This window comes from Orycteropus afer, unplaced genomic scaffold (assembly GCF_000298275.1).
Source record: "Orycteropus afer afer isolate SDZICR_OR568_19922 unplaced genomic scaffold, OryAfe1.0 scaffold00018, whole genome shotgun sequence".
NCBI lineage: Eukaryota > Metazoa > Chordata > Mammalia > Tubulidentata > Orycteropodidae > Orycteropus > Orycteropus afer.
This window is the reverse complement of record NW_006921605.1, coordinates 8171044-8198637: the sequence shown is the minus strand read 5'-3', so window position 1 is coordinate 8198637 and position 27594 is coordinate 8171044. Positions and strand designations below refer to the sequence as shown.

Genomic DNA, 27594 nt, shown 5'->3' with positions numbered 1-27594 from the left:
TCCTGGAATGAGCTGACGGGGCCTGAGTGCTTGGGGCAGCGGAGCCTGGTCGCTCCCAACGCTGTGGTGTCTGGCTTTGCTTCATTCCCGTCTCTCCCTGGCTCAGGGCACCAGCGACTTCTGTGTGGCTCCCGACGTCTTCATCCTGAACGTCACGCAGGGTCAGATCAGCACAGGTAATGAGCTGTCCAGCTTCTGCTGCCCAGGGCCGCTCTGGAACCCAGGCTAGGCCCATGTGGCCAGCCAGACTATGCCTCGACTTACCCCTCAGTGCTGTAGTTGCCAGCCCCTCCTTGCCCCTGGACTTCAAGGCCAGCTGGACCTCTGGGCCATTTCCTGGAAATGCCATTCTCTGGGAAACCTGGCTAGGCCAGCGGGTCATTTGCGAGCTCCAATCTGACACCAATGGCTTTGCCTTGCAGAGGTGACCCGCTACTACCTGTACTGCAGCCAGACCGGGAGCAGTCCCTTCCAACAGGTACAGCCCACCAGGCCAGCCCTCACCCCGCCCAGAGCCCCTCCATCCACTCCCTCCCTCTTGAGCCCACACCCCAGCACTGACCAGTCAGGAGGGACCTGGAGGTGGCGAGAGTACCTAGCTCCACTGGGTCCTCTGCCCAGCTACTTCCCTGAAGGGGCAGTGCCCTCAGCCACAGGGCCTAATCAGCGTCTCGTTAACCTGCAAGCACCTCCTCAGTTCTGACCCCTAGCGACCCCATGTGATGGTAGAACTGCCCCCTGGGGCTTTCTTTACAGGAGCAGATCTCCAGGCTTTTCTGCCCCAGATCCTCTGGGTGGGTTGGAGTCACCAACCTTTAATTAACAGCCAAGCATTTAACCCTTGCACCACCAGCACCTTCCCCATCATGTAGGAGCTGGATCAAAGGCAGATGGTGTGAGTAAGTCCAGGGCTTCAACCGAGTTTGGTCATGGCTGACAAAGCGAAATCGGAACAGACCCGAATTTTAAAATTGGGGTGAAGCAAAACAATAACCAGACGGAGAAATTACAGGTCAAAGCCCTGGAATGAGAGACTGGGAAGAGGCGCAGTGAGCCCTTTCAGGAGCCTGACGGGGGAGATTGGATTGAACTGGGCTCTGGTGTTCCCAGTCAAGAGATTTGTTTGCTATGCAACACACACGCTGCCTTGTTTTCTAGGAGGAAGATTATGTTTCTAGCAGGATGTCAACCCCTAATTTTTACCGTTCCAGTTACTGTCCCAGTTCACTCACATTTTACAAATTCAGGTCCACTCTTGGGTCCCTTATCGGCCATGACTGAACTAGGAAGAATTAGTCCGAAGCCCTGAGCAGGTCTAGGGTGGAGCCCAGGACTGCATTTCTGACAAGCTCCCAGACAGGCCAGTGCTGTGATTAAAGGACCACACTCTCAGGCGTGTAGCTGTCCAGAACCACAGGAATGAGGGGAACTGCCTGCCAGTGGCAAGGGCCAGTCAGGGGTGGGCCCAGCAGCCCCGGGCCCCAGTGGCTATGCTGTCTCCCGACCCAGGTGCTGACTATCCTCCAGCGCTCACTGACAGCCCTGCAGACCCAGGGTGCCCAGCTGCTGCGGCTGGCCGTGCCCCTCTTCCCCACGGCAGAGGTAAGGCCGAGCCCCAGCTGCAGCGTCTGTGACTTGGGCTGTGCTTGTCTGTGCTCCTTCCCCGTCCCCCAGCCACTCAGGCTCCTTGGCCCTCCGTGCTGCGGGTGGGTTTCTCTGTGGGCCCTCCCACTCCTCATCCTCTCTGCCCACGTGTCTGCGTCTGTCTCACTCTGCTTCAGAAAGATCTGCTGGCGATCCAGCTCCTGCTGAACTCGTCTGAGACCAGCCTTCACCAGCTGACGGCCCTGCTGAACTGCCACGGGCTGCACAAGGTGTGGGGTGGCCCTGGGCGTGTGGGGGCCTGGGGCACACGGCAGGCCATTCCCCAGCAAAAAGCCCGTAGAGGCCTGGGCTTCCCGGGCCAGGCAGGATGGTGGGCAGGTGAGGGAGGTACCTAGCTGCTTGTCTCCCCAGTGGCTGAAACAGAGGCTTGGTGAAAGGGACAAAGCATGCTGGGGTAGCTTCTGGTTGGCCCTACAGTGCTGGGGGACCCCAGCCTGTCCTTTTGCCTGGGCTGCAAGTGAAAGCCAGGGTCCCCTCACCAAGAACTTGAAATGTCAGACACACTACGGTTTGAGAAAACATGTGATGTGCGTGTTATTTGCATAAAAATACAGTACTCGATTCTATGCTGAGCCCTATCCTGGGCCTGTTGTATTCAATACATTGTGTAGCCTCACAGGTACACTATGACGTAGATAATGTTTCAAGAGAAATTCTACACATGAGGGAAAAAGATGTATGTGTGTCGATGACTGTCAAACACAGAAGGTACCAGAGCTGGCAGGTCAAGGAGTTGGGTTTGAACCCTGACTTAGACGGTGGGAGTTGCCCTTCTTCTGCCTTCTCTCACGTGTAGCCTGAGTCTGTCTGCTCCCCTCTCCATGGCATCCACCGTCCTGTTCTCCATGTTCTCTTGGCCCTCCCCATCCTGACTTCTGCACACGGCAGCCGGGGGGCTGTAAAAGGAGTTGAGTCCCATTCGCTTCCATCCTCAAACCCTCCCATATCTTCTGTCCCCTGTGAGGAGACCCAAGCTTCCTGCCTGCCCCCAAGGCCCAGCATGACCTGGCCCCCCGACCCTGCCACCTGCTGCCTTGTTCTCCTCCTGGACGTGTCAGGCTTGTCCCCTTGGCCTCGTCTTGTCAAGGTGCACTCCTTACGCTCCTGGCATCCCCTTAAATGCCTCCCCACCCCCAGGCAGGCTTTCCTCAGCTCTGCCCGCCCCGAGCAGCTGTGTCCGTCATCTTCGGTGCCAGACCTCCAGTGCCAGCACGCAGTCCGTGCTCACAGATGCGTGTTGGGTGAACCCGGAGTGTGAACCCAGAGGGGGCCAGGGTGTGGCTATTTCAGTGCTCAGGATGGGAAGCGGCCAGCAGAAGGGCTTCCGAGAAGAGCCTCCTCCCTGCCCAACGCCCTCCTCCTCCTCCTCCTCCCCCAGGACTACCTGGACGCCCTCACTGGCATCTGCTACGATGGCATGGAGGGACTGCTCTACCTCGGCCTCTTCTCCCTCCTGGCCGCCCTGGCCTTCTCCACCATGATCTGCGCAGGGCCGCGGGCCTGGAAGCACTTGACCACCAGGTAAGGAGGGAGCCTTCTGCTGTCTGGGGCCTTCCTGGGGGAGCAGCTGGGAGGCTCTGCTCTGTGCCGGAGCCGGGGCTGATAACCTGGGCTGAGGGAGGCAGGGGGCCGGGGCATTGTTGGCCCCCAGAGGCTGGCTGGATTTCTGCAGAAGCTTCCCTGAGAGCCCAGACAGACCCCCAGAGGGAACATGACCCCCAGAGGGAGGTTCCAGGGCCAGAGCAGGGGCGTTGAGGATGGTGATGGCCCCGTGGAGCTGGCATCCCTTGTCTTTTCCTGGGCAGGACTTCGTGGGCAGTGGGGGACTGGGAGAGGTGCCCGGGGCATGGGCACACCAAGGATCAGTTGCAGACATTGTTGTCAGAGAAGCCCATTGTGGACAGACAGACAAGGTTGTGGCTCAGCCCCTCATAAGTGGACCCAGTATGAGGAAGCAGGGTCTGTGTGCATAGTCAGAATGGTGGGCTTCCTGGAGGAGGAGGTGGGCGTGAAGTTGAGGAGGGGAAGAGTGGGTCGGTGGGAGGCATGGCTGAGGACTGTGTTTTAGAAGAGACTTAAAGAGACGCATCTGGCCAGAGAAAGAACTGGAAGACACGACTGGGAAGGAGGCAGGACCCCTGGAGGCTCCTTTGCCTCTCATGGCCGTCTGCCTTCCATATCTCGTTCCAGGGACAGGGACTACGGCGACATCGATGACGATGACCCCTTTAACCCCCAGGCCCGGCGCATCGCCACCCACAATCCCCCGCGGGGGCCCCTTCACAGCTTCTGCAGTTACAGCAGCGGCCTGGGCAGCCAGACCAGCCTGCAGCCCCCGGCCCAGACCATCTCCAATGCCCCTGTCTCCGAGTACATGTACGGCAGGAGCCGGGATGGGGGCACACATCCCAGCTAGGCCCTAGAAGGGGGGACTGTGGGACTGCATGTTCAGGTCAAGAGCCAGGTGGGGAAGGGGAGGCATAAAGGCCACACAGGGACTGCCCTCTCCAGCCCCGAGGTCACCACTCTGAAGGCCCCAGAGAGCACCTGCTGCCCCCTGCCCACCCGCATGGCCCCAGGGCATATCTCAACCCAAAGAGGCCTCTGGGCCACTGCTCCTCATACCTGTCGGCCTGCTCTGCTGCTCCTCCCCGGGCCCCTCCGAGTGTTCTTTCCCTCATCTTCCTTCTCACACACCCCTCCCCTCCCACAACTGTCAGCTCCACCCCTACTCCCGCTGTACACAGCGCAGGGGACCTCAGGTAGCAACACCTCTCCTGAGCTCTTCTCTCCGCCACCCTACTCCAGCATATGCCACACAGGGACCTTGTATAGCTATGGGTGCATCCCCCTCCCTGCCTCTGCAGGAACCAAGCTGCGCTCTTCGGTGGGAACCCCCGCTACGAGAATGTGCCACTCATCGGAAGAGGCTCCCCGCCTCCTACGGTAATCTGGCCTTCCATGGCAAAGTCGCTATGTGGCCTCTTGTTGGGGAGGTAATAGAAATAAAATCTCCTGCCGGTCCAGTGAATCCTGTCCACAAAGGTAGGAAAAGGTCAGGGCAGGTTATTTGGGGTAAGCGTGAAACCAGCCTGAGGTGAGCGTCAGGGGCCGCCTACTGAAGACACTGCAGAGCCAGAAAACAGCCCAGGCTTTAGTACAGCCAAGCAGCCACCCCTGTGCGCATGTGCTCAACTCAACGTCAGCGATAAGCTGCCCTCGAGGAAGGCGCCCCTGGTGGGGCAGTGGTTAAAAGCCTTCACCTGTGAACCAAAAGGTCAGCGGTTCAAACCCACCAGCTGCTCCAAGGGAGAAAGATAGGGCAGTCTGCTTCTGTAAAGATGATAGCAGGGGGCTGTTCTGCTTTGTCCTATAGGGTCATTCTGAGTCAGTCAACTTGATGGCAGGAGGTTTGGTTTTTGGTATTAGTGTGGCATTTCTAAGGAAAGGGATAGAAGACAAGGTTGGGAGTCTGCAGGAAGGGTGAAGGGCAGAGTTCCTGAGCCAGCTGTTTGCCGGGGAAGAAGCCCTCACTTGCACTATAGGCTGCCTTTCACCTACCACATCCAGGTGTTCTGGGAGGAGACGGACAACACTGGAGACCCAAGTAAAGGGGACTGATGAGTAGGGCTTGGGACCTGAGGCCCCAGGATGCTCATGGGCATCACTGAACCAGCTTCCCAGACCTGACGTTTAACCTGAAAGTCGTAGCACTGGACCCAGGGAAAGAACTGGGGCCCAATCGCTGTCCTCAGGAAATGTCCATCCACAGGAGGGGAGTCGAGAAAACTGCCCGTAACAAAGTGCCGATGGAGAAGGACATCATGCTTGGTAAAGCATGGTCAGCGAAAAACGGAAAGACCCTCAGCGAGGTGGAGTGGCACAGTGGCTGCAACGATGGGTCAAGGGTCGTGAGGATGGCGCAAGACTGGGCAGCGTTGCGTTATGTTGTTCATGGGGTCGCTGTGAATCAGAGCTGTTGGCACCTAACGGCATCAGCAATGGTGTTTTGGGACCAGAAGGGAAGGAGCCATCTGTTGTGCCCTGGGTATCCCAGACAGTTCTGTGGAGTAGGTGGCACCTGAGCAGACCTCGGAGCAGGGGTGGTTTTGCTCCCCAGGAGACTTGTGGCAGTGTCTGCAGACGCTTCGAGAGAGGGTGCTACCGGCGGAGGCCAGGGATGCTGCTAGACATCCCGCAGTGCCCAGGGCGGCCCCCACTCCACGGGATGGCCGGGCCCCACACGTCAGCGGTGCCGCTGCTCGAAGAGGTCCCCGTCCTTCCCTCCCGTGACTCCTGGCTCTTCCTCCCCAGTGTGCCACTCCTGCCAGACTTCTAAGCAACTTTGCAAGCAGCACCAGACCGGCTGATGCTTTCCCTTTCTGGGACCCTCGGGAAGGGAGGGTGAGCTGGTCAGTCTGCGTTGTCATTTTAAATCCCAGCCTGGCTTCCTTGCTCACGGAAAACCTCCCCCCTCTGTCGGATCCAGGAAAGCAAACTAAATTTAACATGAATCCAAACAAAACATAACGGGGAGGAGTGTGAAGAATCTGTGAAAAAAGCATCCCTCCTGCCAGCCTAAAAGGACTTGGGTGACCTTGTTTGGGAAGCGTTCAGGGCCTTCCCCCTGCTACTGGCAGAGAGCGGCAGGAACGGACTTTATCTGCAAGGTTCAAGGACAGAGTGAACCTTCCTCCCTGGAGTTTAGACCTGAATTTAAATAGGCTCTGGTGGCACAGCTTGGCTGGCGGGCTCCTGGCTTCACTGGTGCCCCCTGCAGCTGTCCCCGGTGTGAGAACAGCCTGGACGTTATCCCCTCTGTGTGTGGTGCCTGCCTCGTGGCAGAGGGAGGATGGCTGGTCTGTGAATGGCTTTTGCATTTGAGGCTGGGCGCCAGGAGTCCTCCTCCCACCTCCCAGCCATCTAGCTGGAGACGCTGCCTGGCCAGGCCTCTGCGGTACCCCTCAGTCCCCACAGTACACTGGGATTAGAACCCGGTAGCTGCCTGCTTCTACAGCGGGTCTGCCTCTCCTTTGAGAAGTCCCCACCCCTTTACTACAATGTTCAGTTAGTCTGGCTCCGTGGCATGGTCACCTGCTTTGACTGTCCCCTCTCTTCTCCCCCCACAGTACTCCCCCAGCATGAGGGCCACCTACATGTCAGTGGCGGATGAGCACCTGAGGCACTACGGGACCGAGTTTCCAGCCTAATGACTCCTGGGGCTTCCAGCCTCCTCACAGCTGCGTTTCCATCACAGAAACCAAAGGCAGGACTATGGAGGGGGAGGCTTCTACTGCCAAAGGGAAAGGCAGAGATTCGGGGACGCACAAGCCTGGGGCTGCAGAGGCTTCCAACGGGGGCCCCGGGCCTACAGAAGACCCACAGCTTGGGCGGCCTCCCCCTCTTTGTCGGCCACCACCAAGCACTTGGCCTCCTCGGAGCTGCTGTCCCTAAGCTGCCTCAGCCTCTCCAGGAGCCTGGCTGGGCCCAGCGGGCAGGGCAGTGAGGAGGGGCTGGCAGGCACAGCCAGCCTGGAGCCCATCTGCAGGGTCCCACTGCCGGGACCTGGCCTCTTGTTCACTCAGCCAGGCTCAGAAGCCCAGGTGACCTCTCCTGGCTGCCCTGATGGGGCACTGATCCCCTGCAGGTCACCGGGGCAGGCTTGCTGAGGAGGTGGGGTCACTGATGAGACCTAAGCACTGTTGAGGTCGAGTTCCCAGGCTGGAAGGACCCCTCCTGTCATGGAGGGACGTTGGAGAGCTCCAGGTGGAGGCTGTGGTGACAACAGTCTGGTGGCATCTGCAGTGCACCCGGGTTGGGTGTCAGCCTGCAGGTCCCACCTGTCTTTCTGTGGCCTCTGTCACCTCACCCAGAAATGATGCTCTGAGGTTGTAAGCTGCAGTCAGAGACAGCCTCAGGTATTAACAGACACTCTGAAAGCAACTTTAATTATTATTTTTTTCCAAGTTTTTAAGCACAGGTATGTGTTACTTTAACCATCTGATTTATAAGGTATGTTTTTTGTTTTTTGGTGTTTTTTTATAAAAAGAAAGTCATTCTCCTTTTGTTTATTATTTCCCTCTAATGGTTTTAAAGACCCCAACCCAGACTCTTGTAGCACTGGACCACGGGTGGGATACAGGTGGGTAAGGCAGGACCTGGCTCTGGGTATGGGCTTTGTGCAGCAGGCAGGGGCAGGGGCTGGAGTCGGGTGGGGCAGGAGGCAGGGCTGCTCCTGCTGCTCAGGGGGGAGGGGCAGTGGGCGGGGCTAGGTGCGCTCCTCCCCCCAATGGCTTCCTCTTGCTTTGCTCACCTCAGCCCTCAGCCCTCTCAGCCCTCTCAGCCCCCTCAGCCCTGGCTGCTGCGCTGCTTGCTCCTCCCACTTCCTCTGGCAGCAGCAGGGACGTGTTCGGCCAGAAGCAGGCTCCTGAAATGTTTAATACAGTGTTCACACAAAGTCCACGTCACATCCATCCTGTTTCACAGAACATATCAAGGACGTTAAGTGTCACATCTTGATTATCCAAAGATCCCGTGGCCGAGGTACATCCAGTTTGGACCATAGATTCAGCACTCATCCTCGCCTTGGTTTTTACACTACCAGACAGATTTTTCAGGCACTGACCACTTCTTGGCGGATCTGGGGGGGGGGGCTGGAATTTGAAATAAAGGTCGTGAGATGTTCCTCAAGCTGCTGTTAGGGAATCTAGGTTCATCCCACTCCAGCAGGAGGGTTTTTCCGTGGGAAGAGAGCCCCTGTTCTTGAGGGACAGCCAAATGGCCAAGCCACCTGTCTCCCTTTTGTCATCAAGCAAGTTTGACATCAGAGGTTTTGGCAGAAGGGGACAATTATGTCCTTGAAGTTGCAACAGGGCTCTTCCCTACCCCATGTCCCCAGCACCCAACCGTGCCTACTAGGTAGAAATGATGTTGGCCAGGAGGGAATAATGGCCTACCACCCTGCCCTGCAGAGGATTCAGGATGAGGGTCTTTGGTGCTTCCAACCTCCTGCCAGTTGGTGTGTGACAGGGAGTGCCCTCCCCTGGCTCGCACACCACCGCACTGATGCCATGGCTCAGACAGGGCTCTGTTCCTGTTTTGGAAGAGCCACCTTGTCATCAAAACACTGCAACAGATCCGGGCCCGTGTCTCACCCACATTTTCCTGTACATACCATGTACTGTAAGCCTGCCCCTTGAATGTCCTTGTTTGTCCACTTCATGTGACATTACTTCCTGTGACATAATTCCGTGATGGAACGGGGCCTGTGTTTCTCACCCACATTTGCCTGTACATACCATGTACCATAAGCCCACCCCTTGTAAGTCTGCTTCGCATGCAGATAGGGACTCCTGCAACGTCAGGGTGTTGCTTCTTAACGTTTCATTGTGGGCAACTAGAAGAGGTTTTTGATGCATGTAAACTGAACTAAAATTCCCTGGGTGGCTCCTGGAGGAGCCAGGTGGTCAGACCTTGACTTCATACATGTGTAGCCTCACCTGGGAGAGAAATAAACCACTTGTACTAAAGGTGCAGTCAGCCTCTAGCTTCCTCGACTGCAGGGTTATGTGCTGGGGGTGGAGAGGCTTGGAAGCAGAAGTTGGTGTGAATTTCAGCAGGGGGATTGAAAGATGGGGCCATCGACTAAAGACCACAGGGCCTCCGGTGCCTCTGGCAGGACCAAAGACAGGCCTCACTTCTGCCCTAGTCTTTAAAGCCATGTTCTTCCTACTGTTAGTAATGGTAGGTACCATGAAGTCATAGTGAGCCCATATGAAAGCAGAACTGTCCCGTAGAGTTTCCTGGGCCATTGGATGGGAGCAGATTGCAGGGCTCTCACACACAGGGCTTCTGGGTGAGTTTGAACCACCAACCTTTCTGTGAGTAGCTGAGAGCTTACCTGTTGCACTACCAGGGCTCCTTGTTCCTAACACCCAGCATTTCCTGGGTGCTCCCAATGTGCCCAAGACCATCCCGAGTATTAATTTTCTGTTGGGGCATTTGTTTGTGTTCATCTGGACTGACTCCATCCGCTACAGAATCAGGTTGGCTGTAACCTTTAGGGAAACCATTCCCAGGCCTGGAGCTTCTGTGGAACCGCTGGGTGGGTTCAAACCAGCAACCTTTGGGTTGACAGCCAACTACAGACCACCTGTGCCACTTGGGAACCTTCCAAGTACTAACTTTTATTGTGGATAATGTATAGGGGATAGAACATTTACCATTTCTACATTTTCCCAGGTACGGTTGGCTGACGTGAATTACGCTCCTCCTGTTGTTCAGCCATCACCATTAATCGTTCCTGAGTTTTTCCATCACCTTGGCAGGAGTATCCCCTAATATAATATATTCATTTTTAATTAAGTGTCACAACAACTCTATGAGATTGTTCATTACAAACCGTCAGGTGCAGAGAGGTTGAGGCCTTGGTTGGGGCAGGTGGCAGAGCCAGAAGTGTCTTACCCAGAGTCCCCTGTGGGCTCCCCCACAGGGCCTCTGTATAATGCAGTGGGGCAGGGTGGGCTGCCCCCCTCCACCAACTCCACAGTGGGCCTTACACTCTTCCAAAACTGTTTGCCTCTCTCAGCAGGAGCGCTACAACACGCAGCACCCCTTCTTTGCAGCACCCCATTTTGACGTGAACAGCCCAGCCCACCCAGGACGGCTGACACCTGTGCTCCTCCTTGGAGATGCTAGGTGACCTTGACTGTGCAGCGGCTGTGCACCCCAATTTGCTGCATCTCAGAGTGCCTCCTAACATAGCAGCTCGTGCGTCCTTTGGGAGCCCTTGAGAGCTCTGCATCCCAACAGCCCAGGCTCAGCACTGAGCCAGCAACAGGGCATCCCTTGAATTGGTGGGAATATGATTTTCCCACCCCACCTAGTCTCGGAATACCAAGGGCAATAGAGAAAAGGCTTGGGGCAATTAAAAAAAAACAAACTCACTGCTGTGGAGTTGATTGAGACTCATGGCAACCCCTCCTTAGGTTTCCAAGGAGGTATCTCTATGGAAGTAGATTGCCCAACCTTCCTTCCACGGAGTGGCTGGTGGGTTTGAACCGCCAGCCTTCTGGTTAGCAGTCAAATGCCTTAGGCACTACGCCACCAGAGCTCCTTTGCAGCAATAGGGTACCTCTTTTCTAGAACTCTTGACTTTTTTTATGGAAACCAGCTCAGTACCTAAATGAGATTCGCTTTGAGGGCTTTTGTTATCTCTAGAATCTGGTGTCGGACCTGAGGTACCAGAAGGCCCTGCATGAGACACACGGGGTCACCATGAGTGGATCGATTTGGTAGCTGTTGTTTGACTCCTAAAACCGCTGTCCTAATATTTAGTAGGCTGGTGCGTCCGGTGACGGTGACGGTGACGGTGACAGACAGGTGCGATAAGAAAAACATGCCTGCCTTTCTTTTAATTCATTTAATTAGAAATGTATCGATTGCCTCACACAGCCCACTACTGCTCGGAGCCCAATTGGATGGGCTGCCTGTTTGTTGTGTCTGCTGAGTAAAGAACAGTTTTTACATTTTTAAATGCTTGGGGAAGACTGAAACATTGCAGCCTTTTTCGGGGATAGAGAATACTAAGTGTGAACCCTGGTTAAGTGAAATACTGCCCATTGCTATCCTGTCAATTCCAAGTCATTGTGACCCTGTGGGACAGAGTGGAACTGCTCCATAGGGTTTCCAAGGCTGCTATGTATGTCTCCTGTAGAGCATCTGATGAGTTGGAACCACCGACCATTTGGTTACCTGACAAGCGCTTTAACCACTGGGACACCAGGGCTCCTTAAGTGTAGAATCCCACCCCCCAGAGAATATGTTCTTCTGAGTATTAGATCTGTAAGGCTAAAGAGTATACTTACTCATATTTTTAACTTCAATAAGAATTACATGGAAATTACTTTCTCTCTTGTTGCATGAATACATGTGTGTTACTTTGCTTTTGCCTTTTGGCCCACAGAACCTAAAACATTTCTGTTCTGATCACCTAGTACTGCTCTGACAAAAACACACCACAAATGGGATGGCCTTAACAAACAGGAGTTTATTCTCTTACAGTTCGGGAGACTAGAAGTCTGAGTTCAAAGTGCCAGGCTCTAGGGTCTTTGTGAAAGCCCCTCGACCTTGGGCTTCAGCTCTGCCTCTTGCTCCCGGTCCACTGAAGCTAGAAGCATCTCTTCACTCAGGCAGCTACTGGCTGCTGAGGCTAACAAGCCCAAGGTCGAGAAATAAAATGGCACAGTCCCGATGTTACCAAACCACACGGCAGGCCATTAATTCAAATCCATTTTAAGTCCCAAGGTTGGCAGAGCATGGCAGGCTGCTGAACAACAACACGGCTACATGCAGGGTCCAAGCGTGCCATAGGCTAGAGACCGTTCCCCGAGGCTTCTCCTTATATACAGGAAGCAGACCACATCCCTAAGGCAGCTACTCAGCTGCTCACAGTAGATTCCACCATGGAGTTGATTACCAGTCTCATCATGGGGAATACTACATCCAGCTGCCCAGCCACTCAACCAGGCCCAGCCAAGTTGACACACAAACTTAACTACCACAACTTCCTAACCTGCCTTCATGGCAAAGGTGTGCTGACCCCTGGCCTAGCACACCACCATCTGTGACATTCTGGGACACTGATGTGCCTAAGGCAGTCGTGGCCTCCGGCCTCATGACAGTTTCTGATTGGCAGGGCAGACGGGCCCCATAAGCAACACTGTTTTGTTTAGAAACACGTTCCCAGGCGTCTGTGGACATTTGGTACAGATTCTGTGAATCTTGTGCTTCCTGTTGGTTTTGTTTTTATTTTTAAACCTTCATTGTTTGTTTTCTGATTACAGAAGAATATGTGTGATGGGAACATTTCGAACTTTACAAAACGCTACGAGACATAATCCAACAACCCAGATGTTGTTCTAAGTATTTACAGAAAGAGTAGTCCACTGGGTCTCTCATTCTCATTGCTTCCCGCACGTAGCACTGTCTTGGCCATCTCCCCGTCATTCTCCGATGTTTTGCTGTGTTTCCCACCACTGACAGTGAGCAGGGAGGAGGAGGGGGGGGTTTGTGGGGCACCACAGCTCCTCAAGGGGCATCACTGTCTTCCTTCTCGCCGGTGACTCTTCCCTTTGCCAACTCTGACGGGGCCACTCTGTAAGCACCAGACACAAGGCTTCCCCAGGCCCCACGCAGGGAAGGCAGCGCGCAGCCATGGTCTGCTGAATGGATGATGGACGTCGGTGCAGACGGATGTGGGTGTTATATGTGTGCTGTTCAGTCGTTTCATAGGAACTGTGGAGAGCATTAAGTCATAAGTGATGAGTTGGATGGGTGTGGGCAGGAGCAAATGTGGGGGGAGGAGGGCCGCCTTCCTGCTGGGCTGGGTTTGAGGGGTGTGTGGGATGTCAGGCAGGCAGCACTCGCCGGCACGGGTGCTGGTGAGGAAGCCTCGGCTGGAGACCCAGATGGGTAGTTGGCACACGTGTACTCGTGAACACATGGGAAGGCGGAGACGGGCAGTACGAGAGGGAAGGGTCAGATATGGAAGAGCTACGTTTGAGGAGAGTCACAGGGCGGTGCAGGCGTGTAGTGCACTTGGCTACTAACAGAAAAGTTGGAGGTCCAAGTCCACCCGAGGCTCGAGCCGGCAACCTCTGTCCAGAACATCAGCCTTGAGAACCCCCTGGAGCAGGTTCTCCCCTGACACACGTTGGCTTGCCATGAGTCAGTCAGCTCAACAGCTCCTGGAAAGTGAGGAGCGGTGGAAGGAGGTGCTAGGACAGGACCAAGAGGCCGGCAGGGAACCAGCGTGCAGGTGTTGGGGAGCGAGGAGGAGAGGCCCAGGGGCAGTGGCCCACATCAAGTGGCACCCGGGTACAAGGAGGATAGAAATGCACTCTGGGTCGGGCGGTTGGGAGGGCTCAGCCTTTGCCACCTTCAAGGGGCACCTGCTTGTCCTCGTCTGGAGGAGGGGAAGAAGGGCTGGCCTGAGAAACATTTGCACTCTGTGGTTGAAGCCTGACTCAACCTCTTCCTCAGGCTCCAAGTGCCCTGTGGTGACCCGGAGCACACACTCTGACCGTCAGCCTCCCGGGACGCTGCTGGTGTCGATGGGAGGCAGTGTGATTAAATGTCTCCTGTGACTCACGATCAGCTGCCCACCCCACCCCTGCCCTCCCATCTTCCTATCCCCAGAGGGCGTGGTGTCTCTTGGTGGCATCTCAGGCTGAGTAGAGTACCTTGTCAGAGAAGAGGAAGGTCCTAGCCACCTGGGTCTTACGAGGATTCTGAAAGTCCTCAGAACAGCCTCCACATTTCCATAACAACCAGGTGTTGAATCGGCTCCGACTCACAGTGACCCGTGTGTCAGAGTGGAACTGTGCTCTGTAGGATTTCCAAGGGTAACCTTTTGGAAGTAGACACCAGGTCTCTCCTGAGGTGTCTCTGGGTAGACTCGAACTGCCAACCTTTAGCACCTGAGTATTAACTGTTTTACCATCAATGGCTCCTACCTTTCCACAGCCTCCGCCTGTCTAGCTGACCACACAAAAGCATTCCAACGCTGCTCTCTCCTGCTCCCGTTCTGAGACAGGGACTGTGGTGACTTTCTTGGTCTGTGATCCCTGATTTAGGAAGAGCCAAGTCTACGTGGGCCCCAACCTGAGTAGGGGTTTGTCCCGTGTGCAAGTCTAACTGCTCAAGTATTACAGTAACTCCGACCTTGAGAAGAAAGAAGCAGTGCTGAGTGGAGCTTGGCATGACTGATGCTTGTGGAGTGAAAAAGAGTCTTGTTCCGAGACATCTGAGGACGGTCTGGGCTCCAGTAGTGACAGAGCAATTGGTGACAACTTCCTAAGAGGCGGGGGGAAAATGGAGCTCTGGTGATGTAGTGCTTAAGACCTTTGACTGCTGACCAGAAGGTTGATGGCTCAAACCCACAAGCCACTCTGTGGAAGCCAGACCGGGCAATCCACTTCTGTAAAAATTTACCACCTCAGAAACCCAATGGGGGTCACTATGAGTCGGAATCAACTCAGTGACAGTGGATTTGGCTTTGGTTTGGCTTCTGTAAAGACTGACAGCCTTGGAAACCCTATGGGGCAGTTCCACTATGTCCTCTAGAGGCGCTCTGAGCCAGACTCGACTGCATGGCAGTGGATTTGGTTGGGCCTTTGCTTCTGTAAAAATGAAAGCCTTGGAAACCCTATGGGGCAGTTCCACTCTGTCCTATAGTGTCCCTGTGAGTCAGAATCAACTCAACGACTCAGCGGCAACGGGTTTGGTTGAACTGGTAACAAAGGAGAGCCTGATGGAGCAAGTAGTTAAGGGCTTGACTATGAGCCCCATCTCAAACCTCAAAAGACAGGCCTGACCATCTGCTTCCAAAGGATCACAGCCTTGCCAATCCCATGGAGCAGCTGGAGTCAACTCGGTGACCACTAGCAGTAACAACAAAAGCTGGTAACCAGAGGTGGGTGTGGGTCCCACCATGGATGTAACTGATGCACTCCTGAGAAGTTTCTACGTATCAAGCACTGCACAGCAGCGCAGTGGCTACAGCAGCGCAGTGGCTACAGTGACAAGGCGAGCCTCACCCTCCAGCACTCACACTCCCCCAGGGAAGCTGAGAACACAGATGCGCCCATGGGGAGCCTCCCCAGCACTGGCCACCGGGCTCTTCATGCAAAGCAAAGCAGGGCTTGGTGAGTCTGTGGTCAGTGCAGAATTAAAGCATGCCAGCAGCTTGGAAGCACATTAAAACTTCAGGATTTTTGTGTCTCTCAACCATGTGGCTTATTTTAAATATTGATTAGGAGGCGGATGGTTTTACCAAATGTTAATTGCATAAGAATCAGTTAACCAACCAATAAACCAACCCACTGCCATCAAGTTGATTCCAACTCTAACGACCTTAGAGGACAAAGTAGGACTGTCCCATAGGGACCCTTTGACCGAGGGTGGGTAAAACCACCAGTTACTGTTGATTCGATCTGACTCATGGTAACACATGAGAACTGTGCTCCATAGGGTTAAGCCCCTTACCACCACACCCGTCCCTGGTAACCACTAATGAACTCTGGTCTCTATTCATTTGTCTTGTCTTGTCTTTTTATAAACATGAAGTCATGTTTGTGCCATTTTGTGACTGAGTTCTTTCACTCAGTGCAGTGTCTTCCAGCTCCATCCATATTATAGGAGGGGGCAAGACTTTCTTCCTCCTGCTGGCTGAGTAGTATTCCCTTGTATGTATGTTCCACATTTGTTTGTCCCGTCATCTGCTGATGGACATTTCCGTTGTTTCCACCTTTTGGCTTTCTGCATCGTGCTGCCATCTCTCTTTGAGTCTCTGCTTTGAAGTCTTTCACGTCTCACAGTGGAATTGCTGGGTCACATGGTAGCTCTATTTTGAGTTTTTTTGAGGAACCACCACACTGTTTTCCACAATGGCTGTACCATTTTGCATTCTCACCAGCAATGGGTAGGGGTTCCAATTTCTCCACATCCTCGACAACATTTTATTATGTTTCTTTTCTTTTTTTTAATCTTAGCCATCCTAGTGGAAGTGAAATGGTATCTCATTGTGGTCTTGATTTGCATCTCTCTGGTGGCTAATTTATTGAAGAGTCTCTTCTTTCCCCATCAAATGGACTTAATACCCTTGTCAAATACCAGTTGAAATCAGTTGACCACAGATGTGTGGGTTTATTTCTGGACTCAGTTCTATTCCATTGGTCTGTGTGCCTATTGTCATATCAGTATTTGGTGCCTGTGTGCTTCCTGTTTCTGAATTGTAACCTGTTATTTCCTTAATAAACCCTATAACTGTGAGTATGGTCTGTGAGTTCTCTATGGCCATTGCAACGAATTAGTGAACCCAGCAAGGAGTTCTGGTGGTGTGGCGCCTAAGGCATTTGACTGCTAACCAGAAGGGTAGCAGTTGAAACCCACCAGCCACTCCGTGGAAGGAAGACTGGGAAATCTGCTTCCATAAAAATTTACTGCCTCAGAAACCCAAAGGGGGTCACTATGAGTCAGAATCAATTCAATGGCAGTGAGTTTGATTTTGGGTTTAGAGAAGTAGTGCTGTGGGCTGGAAGGCTGGTGTCAGGATTAGTAAAAAGGTTAGAGGGTGAAGGCCTGTCTGACCTCTGCCTCATAGGAATCAGTGTTGGGCTGTTGCAGATAACATCCTACTTGTGAAGTTACAGGAGGTCACACTACGCCTCCTCTGCCAATTTTACATAGTACCAGACTCTTCTGATTACTGTAGCTGTATAGTATGTTTAGGAGCTCTGGTAGCACAGTGCCTAAGGTACTTGACTGCTAACCAGAAGGCTGGTGGTTCAAACCCATGGCACATAACAGCAACAACAACATTGTATGTTTGAAAATCAGGAAGTGTGAGTCCTCCTACTTTGTTCTTCTCTTTCAACATTGCTATAGCTATTTGGGGCTCTTTTCATTCCATATAAAGTTGAGGACTGGTTTTTCTATTTCTGCAAAGGCTGTTGAAATTTTACCCTTAAATGTGCTGGTTCCAGAGCCTTTTTTCTCCAATGAAGGAGCTCCCTTGGCTTCACTGAACATCTGTGTGCTGATGACTTATAAATGTGTATCACCAACCCATGAGATTGCATTGAATCTGTAGATTGCTTTTGATAGTACTGACATCTTAACAATATTAAGTCTTCCAATCCATGAACATGGAACATCTTTCCATTCTCCACAGGGTTTTCAGTAGCTGATTGTTTGGAAGACGATTGCTAGGCTTTTGGGTGCTCTTGAACCACCAGTTTCTGGATCAGCAGCCAAATACATTAACCCAGGGGCTCTGAGGGTGGGGAAGGGTCTTAGTGAACAACGGGCATAACGGGAGAAAGGAGCCTGCAGTTTTCATTTCAACTTTTCCTATTTCCCCATCTACCTGCCCCTCTCCCACCTCTGCACCTACTGAATAGCGTGTGTGCAGAAAGGCTTCAGCTTCCCAGGGCTGGCGGGGGTTGGGGAAGGAGTCCGCCCCTGCAGCCCCAAGCAGCCAGCACTCCCCAGCCGAGCAGATCCGTTTCTTCTGGAGGCTGTCTGAGGCTGATTGGCCTCTGACCACACAGAGCTGTTTCAGCTGGGACTCCAGTGCTCCTCATCCGGCCCCAGTCATCCTCCTCAGCAGCCCACCCCAGGGGAGGCCTTTGCTCAGAGCAGCTGGTGGGAACAGGGCTGAGTGAGAGGGCTGATGGCAGCAGGCCGTTAGAAACTGGTCTTTGGTGAGTGTGGTCCAGCAAAGGGGCCATCTCGTGAGTGATGGGGCTTGCCCACGCTGTTGGCGGCAGGTGGGCAGGAATGAACACACAGGGAGAAGTGAGATGAGAGAGGGGGTGTTCCTTGTCCTCCTTTCTTCCACAGCTCCAAAGCCCAGGGCTTCCCATGGGAAGCAGTCCCCTAGCCTGCCTCTCAAGGGCCGCCCACAAGCTGGCCCTAGCAAATTGTTCTCTGCTTCCCCCTTGTGGGGACTCTCAATTCCAGCCAGACTGGCCCACTGGCCATCCCCTGAGAGATCGTTGTCCCATGACAACCGTGGCCCCCTGCTCACACCCTTTCCTTCTCCCTGTGACATAACACCACTCAGTGCTGCAGCCAGTCATTCCGGTGGCTGGTTCCGCTTCCAGCATTCGGCTGGCCACTTGGCTGTGTCATCTAAGTTAATCCCATTATCCTATAAGAACTGCCACTGTCCCCCCACTTTGCAGATGAGGAAAGTTGAGTCATGCGATTAGTAAGTAGCCAAGCTGGGATTCAAACCCATGTCATCTAACCCTGAAGCCCTTTCTTTTAGTTTACATTATCTCACTTAACAGCTTTAATCTCATGAAAAACATGGCTCTTTTTTTTGCAATTCTTTTTAATTGTGGTAAATACCTAGGTAACCAGACCTTTACCATTTCTGCAATCTTCACGACTCTTTCATTCATTCACTCATTCAATGAACATTGAATACTGTTTACAACGTGCTAGCCACTGACCTAAGCGGTGGAAAGACCAAATTCAGGAGACGCCAGCCCCCTCTCTCCAGGAATTTTCAGCCCGATGGGAAAGTCAGATGGAGCCACGACACAAGGCGCAGGCGATAGGGGAACAGAGAGTAGGATGGAGGTTATGATCCCCATTGCACGAATGAGGGAAATGAAGGAGTGGCACGAGACCGCCAAAATCACACGCCAACAGCAGAGCCGCGCGCCGCTAACCAGGACTCAAGGCTGCAGCGCAGACTATCTTCTCTGTGTTTCTCAGCATCCTGCTCAGTGCGTATTTGGGGATTTGGAAAAGCGCGCCACAAACGTGTATGACCATTACTGGCATTTCAGTAACTTGTCAAATTTCTCCTAACTCCAAGATCTCCCAGAAGGAAGAAAGGATACGAGCTCCATTTCCGATCTGGCGGCTTGGGCGCTCACGTGCTCCGGGTCGCCTTCGCTCCGCCCCTCGTCCCGGGCCCGGCCGGGGTTGCTAGGCAACGGGTAAACTCCGCTTCCCTGAGCCGTTTGCCAAACGCTGGAGTCAGGATCTGGGCTCTGGGACTTCCCCTTCGGCCCAGCTGCAGAAGTAGAGGACCGAGGGTAAGGGGTGAGGGTGGAGGAGCGCGGGGAAAACTCAGAAGAGGGGAGGGGGGAGTAAAGGGGAGAGCCCCCCGAGGGTAATCATCACCCCCCTCCCGTGCAAGAAACTCCTGGCGTGGGGGTGGGGAGGGATGACTCCTGGGTTAGGCACGGTAGGTGCCAGGACTGGGCTGGCAGGAGCCCGCCCTGAACACTTCCCAAGTCTCAGGACCCTACAAGCTGCTCTCAACGCCTGGCCTCCTGCACCCCCTACCTTTATGGGGTCCCAATCTGTCTCCTGGAGAGGGCGGGAGACCTCAACATTCATAGGTGAATGGATGGGAAGTACAGCTGTGGGCTGGGAGTCAGTAAAGAGAACTTTCTGAGAAGAATAAAAAAGAAGCCCACTGCCATCTCGCTGATTCTTAGCGACCCTATAGGACACAGTAGAACTGCCCATAGGGTGGCCACGTCTGTAAGTCTTTAGGGAAGCTGACTGCCTCATCTTTCTCCTGCAGAGGGTCTGGTGGGCTTGAAACCTTTTGGCTTTAATCACAGTGCCACCAGAGCTCTTTGCTGAGAATAGTGAGAGGCGGAATATGAACTCTTGAGCACTTGCTAGGTGGCAGGGTCTTTAAATGCATCGTTTCCTTTATTCCTCAGCTTGGGAGTGGGCATCGCTGTGCCCACTGTACAGATGGGTGTCACGCCTCAAGACACACAGCCTGTGCACCCACCTCCCTTATGCAACAAGCCCCAGGTTACCCTGTGCTCCTGCTGCTGAGGTGTGTTCCTCTCCCAGCCTCCAGACACCGCTCCCCCACCCTCATCTTGGGATCACTGTGTTATTTTTCACATCGGAAGAGGAAGAGGAGAAGCCATGGGGAGCTCTAAAGGAGGGCCTGCTGTAGGATTGGGGTTTGTGTCTAGGCACTCAGTATGTGCCAACATGAGTGTTGGGTTGCTTCTCTGGGCCAGGCACTGGGGATAGGGTAGCAAAAAGGCCACATAGCCTTTCCCTTAAGGACTCAACATGGTCATAGGAGGGCAGGTCGACATCCTATGTGCCCCTTCAGTTCTGGGGAGACCTCCTCTCATGCTCCCTGTCATATTCCCCCTTCCTGGTAGGTTTGACCCCAGGCTGACATCAATATTACTAGCACAAAGCATGGGGTGGGGGGATCCCTAGGGAGGTTGGCCCCTTTGGTAAGCAAAGTGAATTCTATGATTAAAAAAACAGCATTACTGTTGAGTGAGAATCACAGCCACCATATAGGACAGAATAGGACTGCCCCATAGGGTTTCCAAGGCTGTAATCGTTACGGTAGCAGACTGCCACATCTTTTTCTTGCAAAGTCACTGGGGTTTGAACTGCCAACCTTTTGGTTAGTGGCTTAACGTAGCCCTAAACCACTGCACCACCGGGACCCTAGAATATTCCAGAAGGCCCGGAAGGGAGAAGTGAGAGAAGTGCTACCACTGCTTGTCCCTTCCTTGTGACCCCAGGGGGCTGTCACCAGGGCCAAGAAGAAGAGGAACTTGTCTGTCTCTTTTGAGTCCAGTGCTAAGGGCAGGGGAACCCATCACTGGCTCACCTGACCTCACCCTTAGCTTGGAAAACCCGATTTCTCTCAAGCCCAGCAGGTTCCTTCCAAGAGCTGATCTACTCATTGTGGTTGCAAAGAACCCTTTTGTTGTTAGAACCAGGGAAGGTTTCCGTCTGACAGCAGGGGAGGCTGTGTTTCTGATGCTGGGACCCAGGTGGGTGGGCTCTGTGCATCCTTGTGTCTGAGACTCACCACTGTGTTCTGCATGCCTCTGTGTCTGAAGGTTCCCATGGTGAGGGGCTCCTCTAAGACCCCCAGGGGCAGTGACTCTGCTCCCACCCCTCAAGCCCCCTGTGCAGACAACCCCCTGAGGTACTGCTTGGGAAAACCACCCTGTGGCGCTTGTCTCATGGGGTGGGGGCACCTCCTGAGACCCTCTGTGCTGACCTCGCCATTCATCTTGATGCCCTGCTAGCTGACGAGAAGGGGCCCGCCCTGGGTCCTGACGAGCTGTCTCCCCATCCCAGGGCCAGTCTTTAAATGTCCCCTCTGTCTGCCTCCAGACAAGCAGACAATGCCGCTCTCTCACTCTGGCTTGACTTTGGGAAACACCAAGAAGGAAGACAAAGCTGTTAAAAATATGATCTGGGCTAAAGAGGCTATTTTTGTCTTCCTAGAGTTTCCTCATTCTCTGAGCCTCTTTGTGTCCTACTGACTGGCTCACAGCACTTGTCATTTGAAAGGAAGAGACACAAGCCGTCCATAATTACCTGAGTCCTGGGTGGGGGCACAGGGCCAGAGGGGGAGACCAAAAACCAAACAACCAAACTGCCATCGAGTTGATTCTGACTCATAGTGACCCCCTTTGGGTTTCTGAAGCGGTAAATCTTTACAGAAGTAGATTGCCCAGTCTTCCTTCCATGGAGTGGCTGGTGGTTTGAACCACCAACCTTCTGGTTAGCAATCAGATGCCTTAGGCACTATGGCACCAGAGCGTCTTTGCAGAGGAGGAGAGTGGAACTGAATTGGTGTTCTTTTTCACAAAGTCCTTATCTTTGTCCGTGTGAGATAAACACATTAGGGCAACTTGCTGCCATTTGCACTTTTCCCCCATTGCTTTGACCCAGGGACCCAGGACGGAACTTCACACCCACAAGAAAGAGGGACAGATTGAGCGTCTGCTTCAGGTTGAGCTGTGCTGGGACTGAGGGTGCCATGGGGCAGTGCAGCCCTCCAGAAACAACTTGTGTGTCTGCACAGGGACCTGAGAGTTGACCCGCAGGCTGCCTCAGGGCCCAAGGCTGGCCCTGACACCTCCTTCTAGATTCTTGCAAAACCCTTGGCCCTAACCCCAGGACCCAGCACTTGGGGCCTCCTGGTCGGTTCCTTGCAGCCCTGGGGGTGCCGGGAGATGGAGTAGACACGTGTCTGATCATGATAATCATCTGGGGTGATTGTGGAAAATGCAGGTTGGTAGGCCCCACCCCACACATATGGCTCAGCGTTTGCAAGGTGAGGCCTGGGAATCTGTGTATTTGTAAAGAGCACCCCAGGTTTGAGAAATGCTAGTTGAGGGATTAAGAGCCCCAACTTTAAATCAGTGGTTCTTAGCCTTGGCTGCTCTTTGGAATTACCTGGGTGGCTTGAGAAAGTGCTGATGAGAGATTCTGACTTAGTTTGCCCGGTTTCAGCCTGAGCATCATGGTTTTTTCAAAGCCCTCCAAGTGTTTCTAAGTATGTGGCCAAGGTTCAGAACCACTGCTATCCAGCCAGATGGGCCTGGATCCTGGCTCTGCTAGGACCTTGGAGAAGTTATGTCATCTCTCTGGGTGTCAGTTTTCTCATCTGTAAAATGGGACTCATGATAGCTGCTTTTGGGACTGTGGTGGGCAGGCAATGCCATTAATGGCTGTTCATGGTACCTGGAACTTAGTAGGTCTGTGTTTATATATATTCTACATACAGACTTTTATTAGATACAGTGAAACCTGTGGGAGTCAGAACTCTGTGGGACTGCCTTATTTTTTCGGTTCTCTCAAGTTTCCTTCCTCTGAGAGGGTGCGGTCTTACCACTTTTCTGTTGTTCTCTATAGTGACGAATATCTGAGTTTTCCTTCTCTGACAGTTTCTGCCTTACCCAGGTGGTGGCTTTTGAAGATTTTACTGTATATTTTGATGATCTGCAAATATTTTTCCCAAGTTTGTGGCTTGTATATTCATTTTCTTTTCAACTTTTTATTGTGATTTGGATGAAAGTTTACAGAGCAAATTGGTTTCTCATTCAACAGTTCATTTTCTTATTGGTGTCTTGTGAAATGAAAAATTTAAACCATTTCAGTGAAATCCCACTTACCATATTTTTTTGGTTTTATGTGCTGTGCTTTTGGTATCAAAGCTAGGAAATCTTTGCCTACCCAAGGTCATGAAAGTTTATGTTTTCTTTAAAAATTTTATAGTTGTAACTCTTCTGTTTATGTCTGTGATCCATCTTGAGTTAATTTTGTGTATGGTGTGAGGGAGGGATTTACATTCACTCTTCTGTGTGTCAATGTCCACTTGTCTCAGTATCATTTGTTGACAACATTATTCTTTCCCCATTGAACTGAACTGGCACCTTGTTGAAAGCAGTCGGCCATCGATGTATGGGTTTCTTCCTGGACTCTCAATTTCATGCTGTTGATCTATATGTCCATCCTTATGCTGGTACCAGTCTGTCTTGGTTACTCAAAATCAGTCTTAATAAATGTTTGTTGAATGAGTAAGTGAACTAATGGAGACAATAATTAGAACGGGGATAAAGCATGCACTTTGGCATGTCAGTAAAACCCACGCACGATGAGAAAAATGTGTATTATTCGGGTTCTTTTTCTTTTCTTGAAAGTACATTTCATTTTGGGTGCTCTCAGGGAATTCTTGGTTAAAAAAAAAATCCATTACAGAGTTGCTCTGTAAAATGGATTACTACCTTAGTCCTTCTGTTGCCTAATCACGTTTGATCTGTTTCCCATGTTTGGATATGTGTCCATGGATATTTCTCAAAGCAAGGAATGGCCCCTCTAAGCATTTTCCTGCCAGGTCTCTGTTTCAGTTGAGACGGCAGCACCGGCCTGCAATGCCTGCCACGGTGAGGCTCTTGGGGAATTAATCTTCTCTACTCTGTCCTCCAGTTGCCCATCCAACAGCTGTTTTCCTCAGACCCGGTGCAGGGCCAGGACTTATGTTGCTGGCGACTGCCGTGCAGTTGGCTCCAACTCCTGGCAACCTCACATACGTCAGAATGAAACGTACCCTGTCTGGCACCATCTTCACAACCGTCGTATGCTCCCATCCATTGTTGCATCCACTGTGTGTTTCGAGTGGCTCTTAATTCAGGGGCTCGTCTTCCAGCCTATCTCCAACAATCTCTGACTTTCAGATGCCTCCAAAGTAAAATGGCAATTTTATTGTTCATTTCAGGGGGCAGTTATAAGGATTGACCAAGATAATGCTTATCAAATAGTCAGCACTCAATAAATTACTTAAAAAAATGATAGATGCTGCTGTCTGACAAATGCAGCTCTAGCTGTCTCCTGGGGCTGTGGTCACAAATTACCACAAACTGGGTACCTACAAGGAGCCCTGGTGGAGCAATGAGTAAGTGCTCAGCTGCTAACCAAGAGGTCAGCGGTTCAAACGCACCAGCTGCTCTGCAGGAGAAAGATGAGGCAGTCTGCTTCCATAAAGATTATAGCCCTGGAAACCCTGTCCTATGGGGTCTTTGTAGGGTTATGAGTCAGAATTGACTCAATGGCAGTGAGTTTTGGTTTTGGGGTCCTTATAAAGAAAAATTTATTTTCTCAGAGTTCTGGAGGCTGGGAGTCTGAATTCAGGGTGTCAAGGCCAGGCTCTCTCTGAAGGCTTGAGGGGAGTCTCTGCTCTTGTCTCTCCAGCTTCTGGTAGACCCAGGAGTTCCTTGGCTTGCAGCTGTAGCATGAGTCCATTGTCACATGGCTGTCTTTCCTCTGTGTGGCTCTTCTCTTTTATAAGGACACCACTTAAGTTAGATTAGGACCCACCAGTGGCATTACTGAGCAGGGACGGGAGGTGCAGACCACACCCCCTGACACTGTCGGAGGGCGTGACACCAAAATGACCCCAGGGTTTGCAGTACCCCCCACTCCCAACCTGCCAGTCAAGGTGGACAGGTGGCCATAGCTCCCAGCATCGGGTTGAGGAGGAAGTTCTCTATCTTAGCCAATGGGAAGAGCTACGAGAAGCCTCTGGGAGCCTCAGAGAGCGACAAGGGGGATGTGTGTGGCCTGCTGGCCCTGCCTATGTGTGTGTGTGTGTGTGTGTGTGTGAGTGAGACATCATGAGTTACTGCACTGGGTGACATCAATCCCAGCGATGCCACTGGGGCCCACCCTACTCCAGCGTGACCTCATGTTCACTGATAACGTCTTCAAAACCCCAGTTTCCAAACAAGGTCATGTTCATGGATGCCAGGGATTGGTACTTTTACATTTCTTTTCTGGAGGACACAATTCAGTCCATAACACCCTCACCCCCAACCACATTGAGATCCTGGGGGTGCCCCTGGGGAGATCTATGGAAATGGGAGGCAGCCAGGCTGGGCCACCACACCCATCCTCTCCTTGCAGCTGGCACCATGGAGATTGTGTACGTGTACGTCAAGAAGCGCAGCGAGTTCGGGAAGCAGTGCAACTTCTCCGACCGGCAGGCCGAACTGACCATCGACATCCAGCCCAACCCCGAGCTGGCCGAGCAGTTTGTGGAGCGGAACCCCGTGGACATGGGCGTCCAGTGTTCCACCAGCATGTCAGAGCACGAGGTACGTCCCTGCCCTGGGCAGCGGGTGGCAGGCCATGCGGGTCACTGGGACAGGGTGTCCCTGCCCACTTGGAGACCAGTTCGAGGGGGTCCATGCAGATGCTGTAAGTGTGAAGACAGAGTCACTGACCCACTGCAGCATCTGGGCTCAGGAAGGGACTCAGGATCCTACTGGAGCCATGTTAGCCATTTGGTACAGCTGGGAGAGGCATTCTGAGGGGGCAGGGATTCGAACCTAACAGCTTGTGAAAAGAAAAGTGTTTTCTAGAAAGTTCTGGCCTGAAGGAACTTTCAGGTTGAGAGAACTGAGGACCATGTTTAGAAACCCAGGTAGTTCTCTGTCTGAACCAAGTCAGAATTAAGTCAGGAACTGCTGAGAGAAAATTCGACTGAATAAAATAACCTATTTAATCATGTCCAAAACCAACTCAGTGAAAAATCACACTCAATTGGGCCAAAACTCATATTCAGCAGTCAGGTTGGTACACTGTGCCCATGACTCACAGTTCAAATGAACAGGCCCTGTTTTCCCAGCTTGAATTTCTCTTATGGGGACCAGGAGGCCTATGTCCTTAGCATTGCCAGCTAAACAAGATGGCTGCCATGAAGTCACACCATAGTTGGGCTCCCCTGTCAGCAGCTCCACCCTGTGGAGACATTTCACTTCTGTAAAAGCCAACTTAAAAATGGAAAAGGGTAAAAGTCCATGGGCTGTCCTCCCTGCTGTTGTGAATGGGTGGACAGAGCAAATCCAAACTCTTATTATTATTATTATTGTCATAAAGTATATACAACAAGACATTTGCCAATTTGACAACCTTTATGTGTCTACTTCAGTGACATTGGTTATGTTCTTCATGTGTGACCATCACCATTCTCCCCTCCCAAACTTCTCTTCATTGTTTTTATGCATTAATTTCTATGACATAAATGACAGGGAGAGAATGGATTCTCACTTCTGTTTTCACTGGCTCTCACACAACAGGTGGCCCGGCTCCTCTGGTCCGTTAGGGCTCTGACATGGCTAGACCTGGATGTTCTGTGGCCACTAGCATCAGGCGCAAAGCTACTAACCTCACAGTGTGGCATTTCCTGGCTACTTGTGTCAGCCCGAGAACCAGACAATTCCCCAATAGGCCACCTGGGAGCCTCGGGTGCAGGTCTGCAGAGGTGGCCGGATGCTCACATGTGGTGGGCATCTTCTCCCCTGTGACACTCTCTTTAGGCCAATACAGAGCGGTTTGAGATGGAGACCAGGGGAGTCAACCACATGGAGGGGGGCTGGCCCAAAGACGTGAACCCTCTAGAGCTGGAACAGACAATCCGCTTCCGGAAGAAAGTGGAGAAGGACGAGAACTATATCAACGCCATCATGCAGCTCGGCTCGGTGAGTTCCTTCAGCTCTGCCTGTCTGGGCCCCACCTGATACTTCTGTTCCCAGGTGGGCAGTCAAGACCCATCAGGTAAGTGCCCAGCCCTGTGCAGGGCCCGTGCAGCTCCTCAGGGACCTGACTTTTGACCTTAGGGAGCCTCTGTCTGAGGACACAACAGCAGACGGATGGGTGAGGTGTGGACATTTGAGGGCTGAACAGGCTGTAGAATTCAGATAAGTGGGAGTCCCTCCGTGATGCGAACGGTGAATGCACTCAGCTGCTAACTGAAAGGTTAGAGGTTCGAGTCTACCCAGAGGTGGCTCAGAGGAAAGGCCTGGTGATCTACTTCTGAAACGTCGACCACTGAAAACCCTGTGGAGCCCAGTTCTCCCTGACACACGTGGGGTCGCCTTGAATTGGAGTCAAGTCAAAGGCAGCTGAGGTTGGTGTGAAAAGTGGGGACCTCCTTGGGCAGAGGACTCCCAAAGAACGCCCCCCAGCAGCTCCCTGCCGAGAGAGATCAGTCATTCACTCAACAAATTTGGGCTGGGTTTCTAGTCTGCCAGGCACAGTCACCAGTTACCT

General features: G+C 52.6%; 2 protein-coding genes across 2 annotated transcripts in view; both read left to right on the top strand.

Annotated features, from left to right (window-relative positions):
* The window catches only part of LOC103214084 (protein tweety homolog 2), a 62698-nt gene extending 55823 nt beyond the window's left edge, over nt 1–6875 (top strand). Inside the window, exons 9-16 of the mRNA XM_007959886.2 lie at nt 107–176; nt 423–478; nt 1510–1602; nt 1782–1874; nt 3044–3186; nt 3856–4041; nt 4533–4611; nt 6795–6875. Of these exons, the coding sequence (XP_007958077.1) occupies nt 107–176; nt 423–478; nt 1510–1602; nt 1782–1874; nt 3044–3186; nt 3856–4041; nt 4533–4611; nt 6795–6875 (801 nt within the window). The remainder of the gene's footprint in view (nt 1–106; nt 177–422; nt 479–1509; nt 1603–1781; nt 1875–3043; nt 3187–3855; nt 4042–4532; nt 4612–6794) is intronic.
* Nucleotides 6876–25454: 18579 nt separating this feature from the next.
* The window catches only part of DNAI2 (dynein axonemal intermediate chain 2), a 22620-nt gene continuing 20480 nt past the window's right edge, over nt 25455–27594 (top strand). The window contains exons 1-2 of the mRNA XM_042783535.1: nt 25455–25637; nt 26862–27023. Of these exons, the coding sequence (XP_042639469.1) occupies nt 25455–25637; nt 26862–27023 (345 nt within the window). The remainder of the gene's footprint in view (nt 25638–26861; nt 27024–27594) is intronic.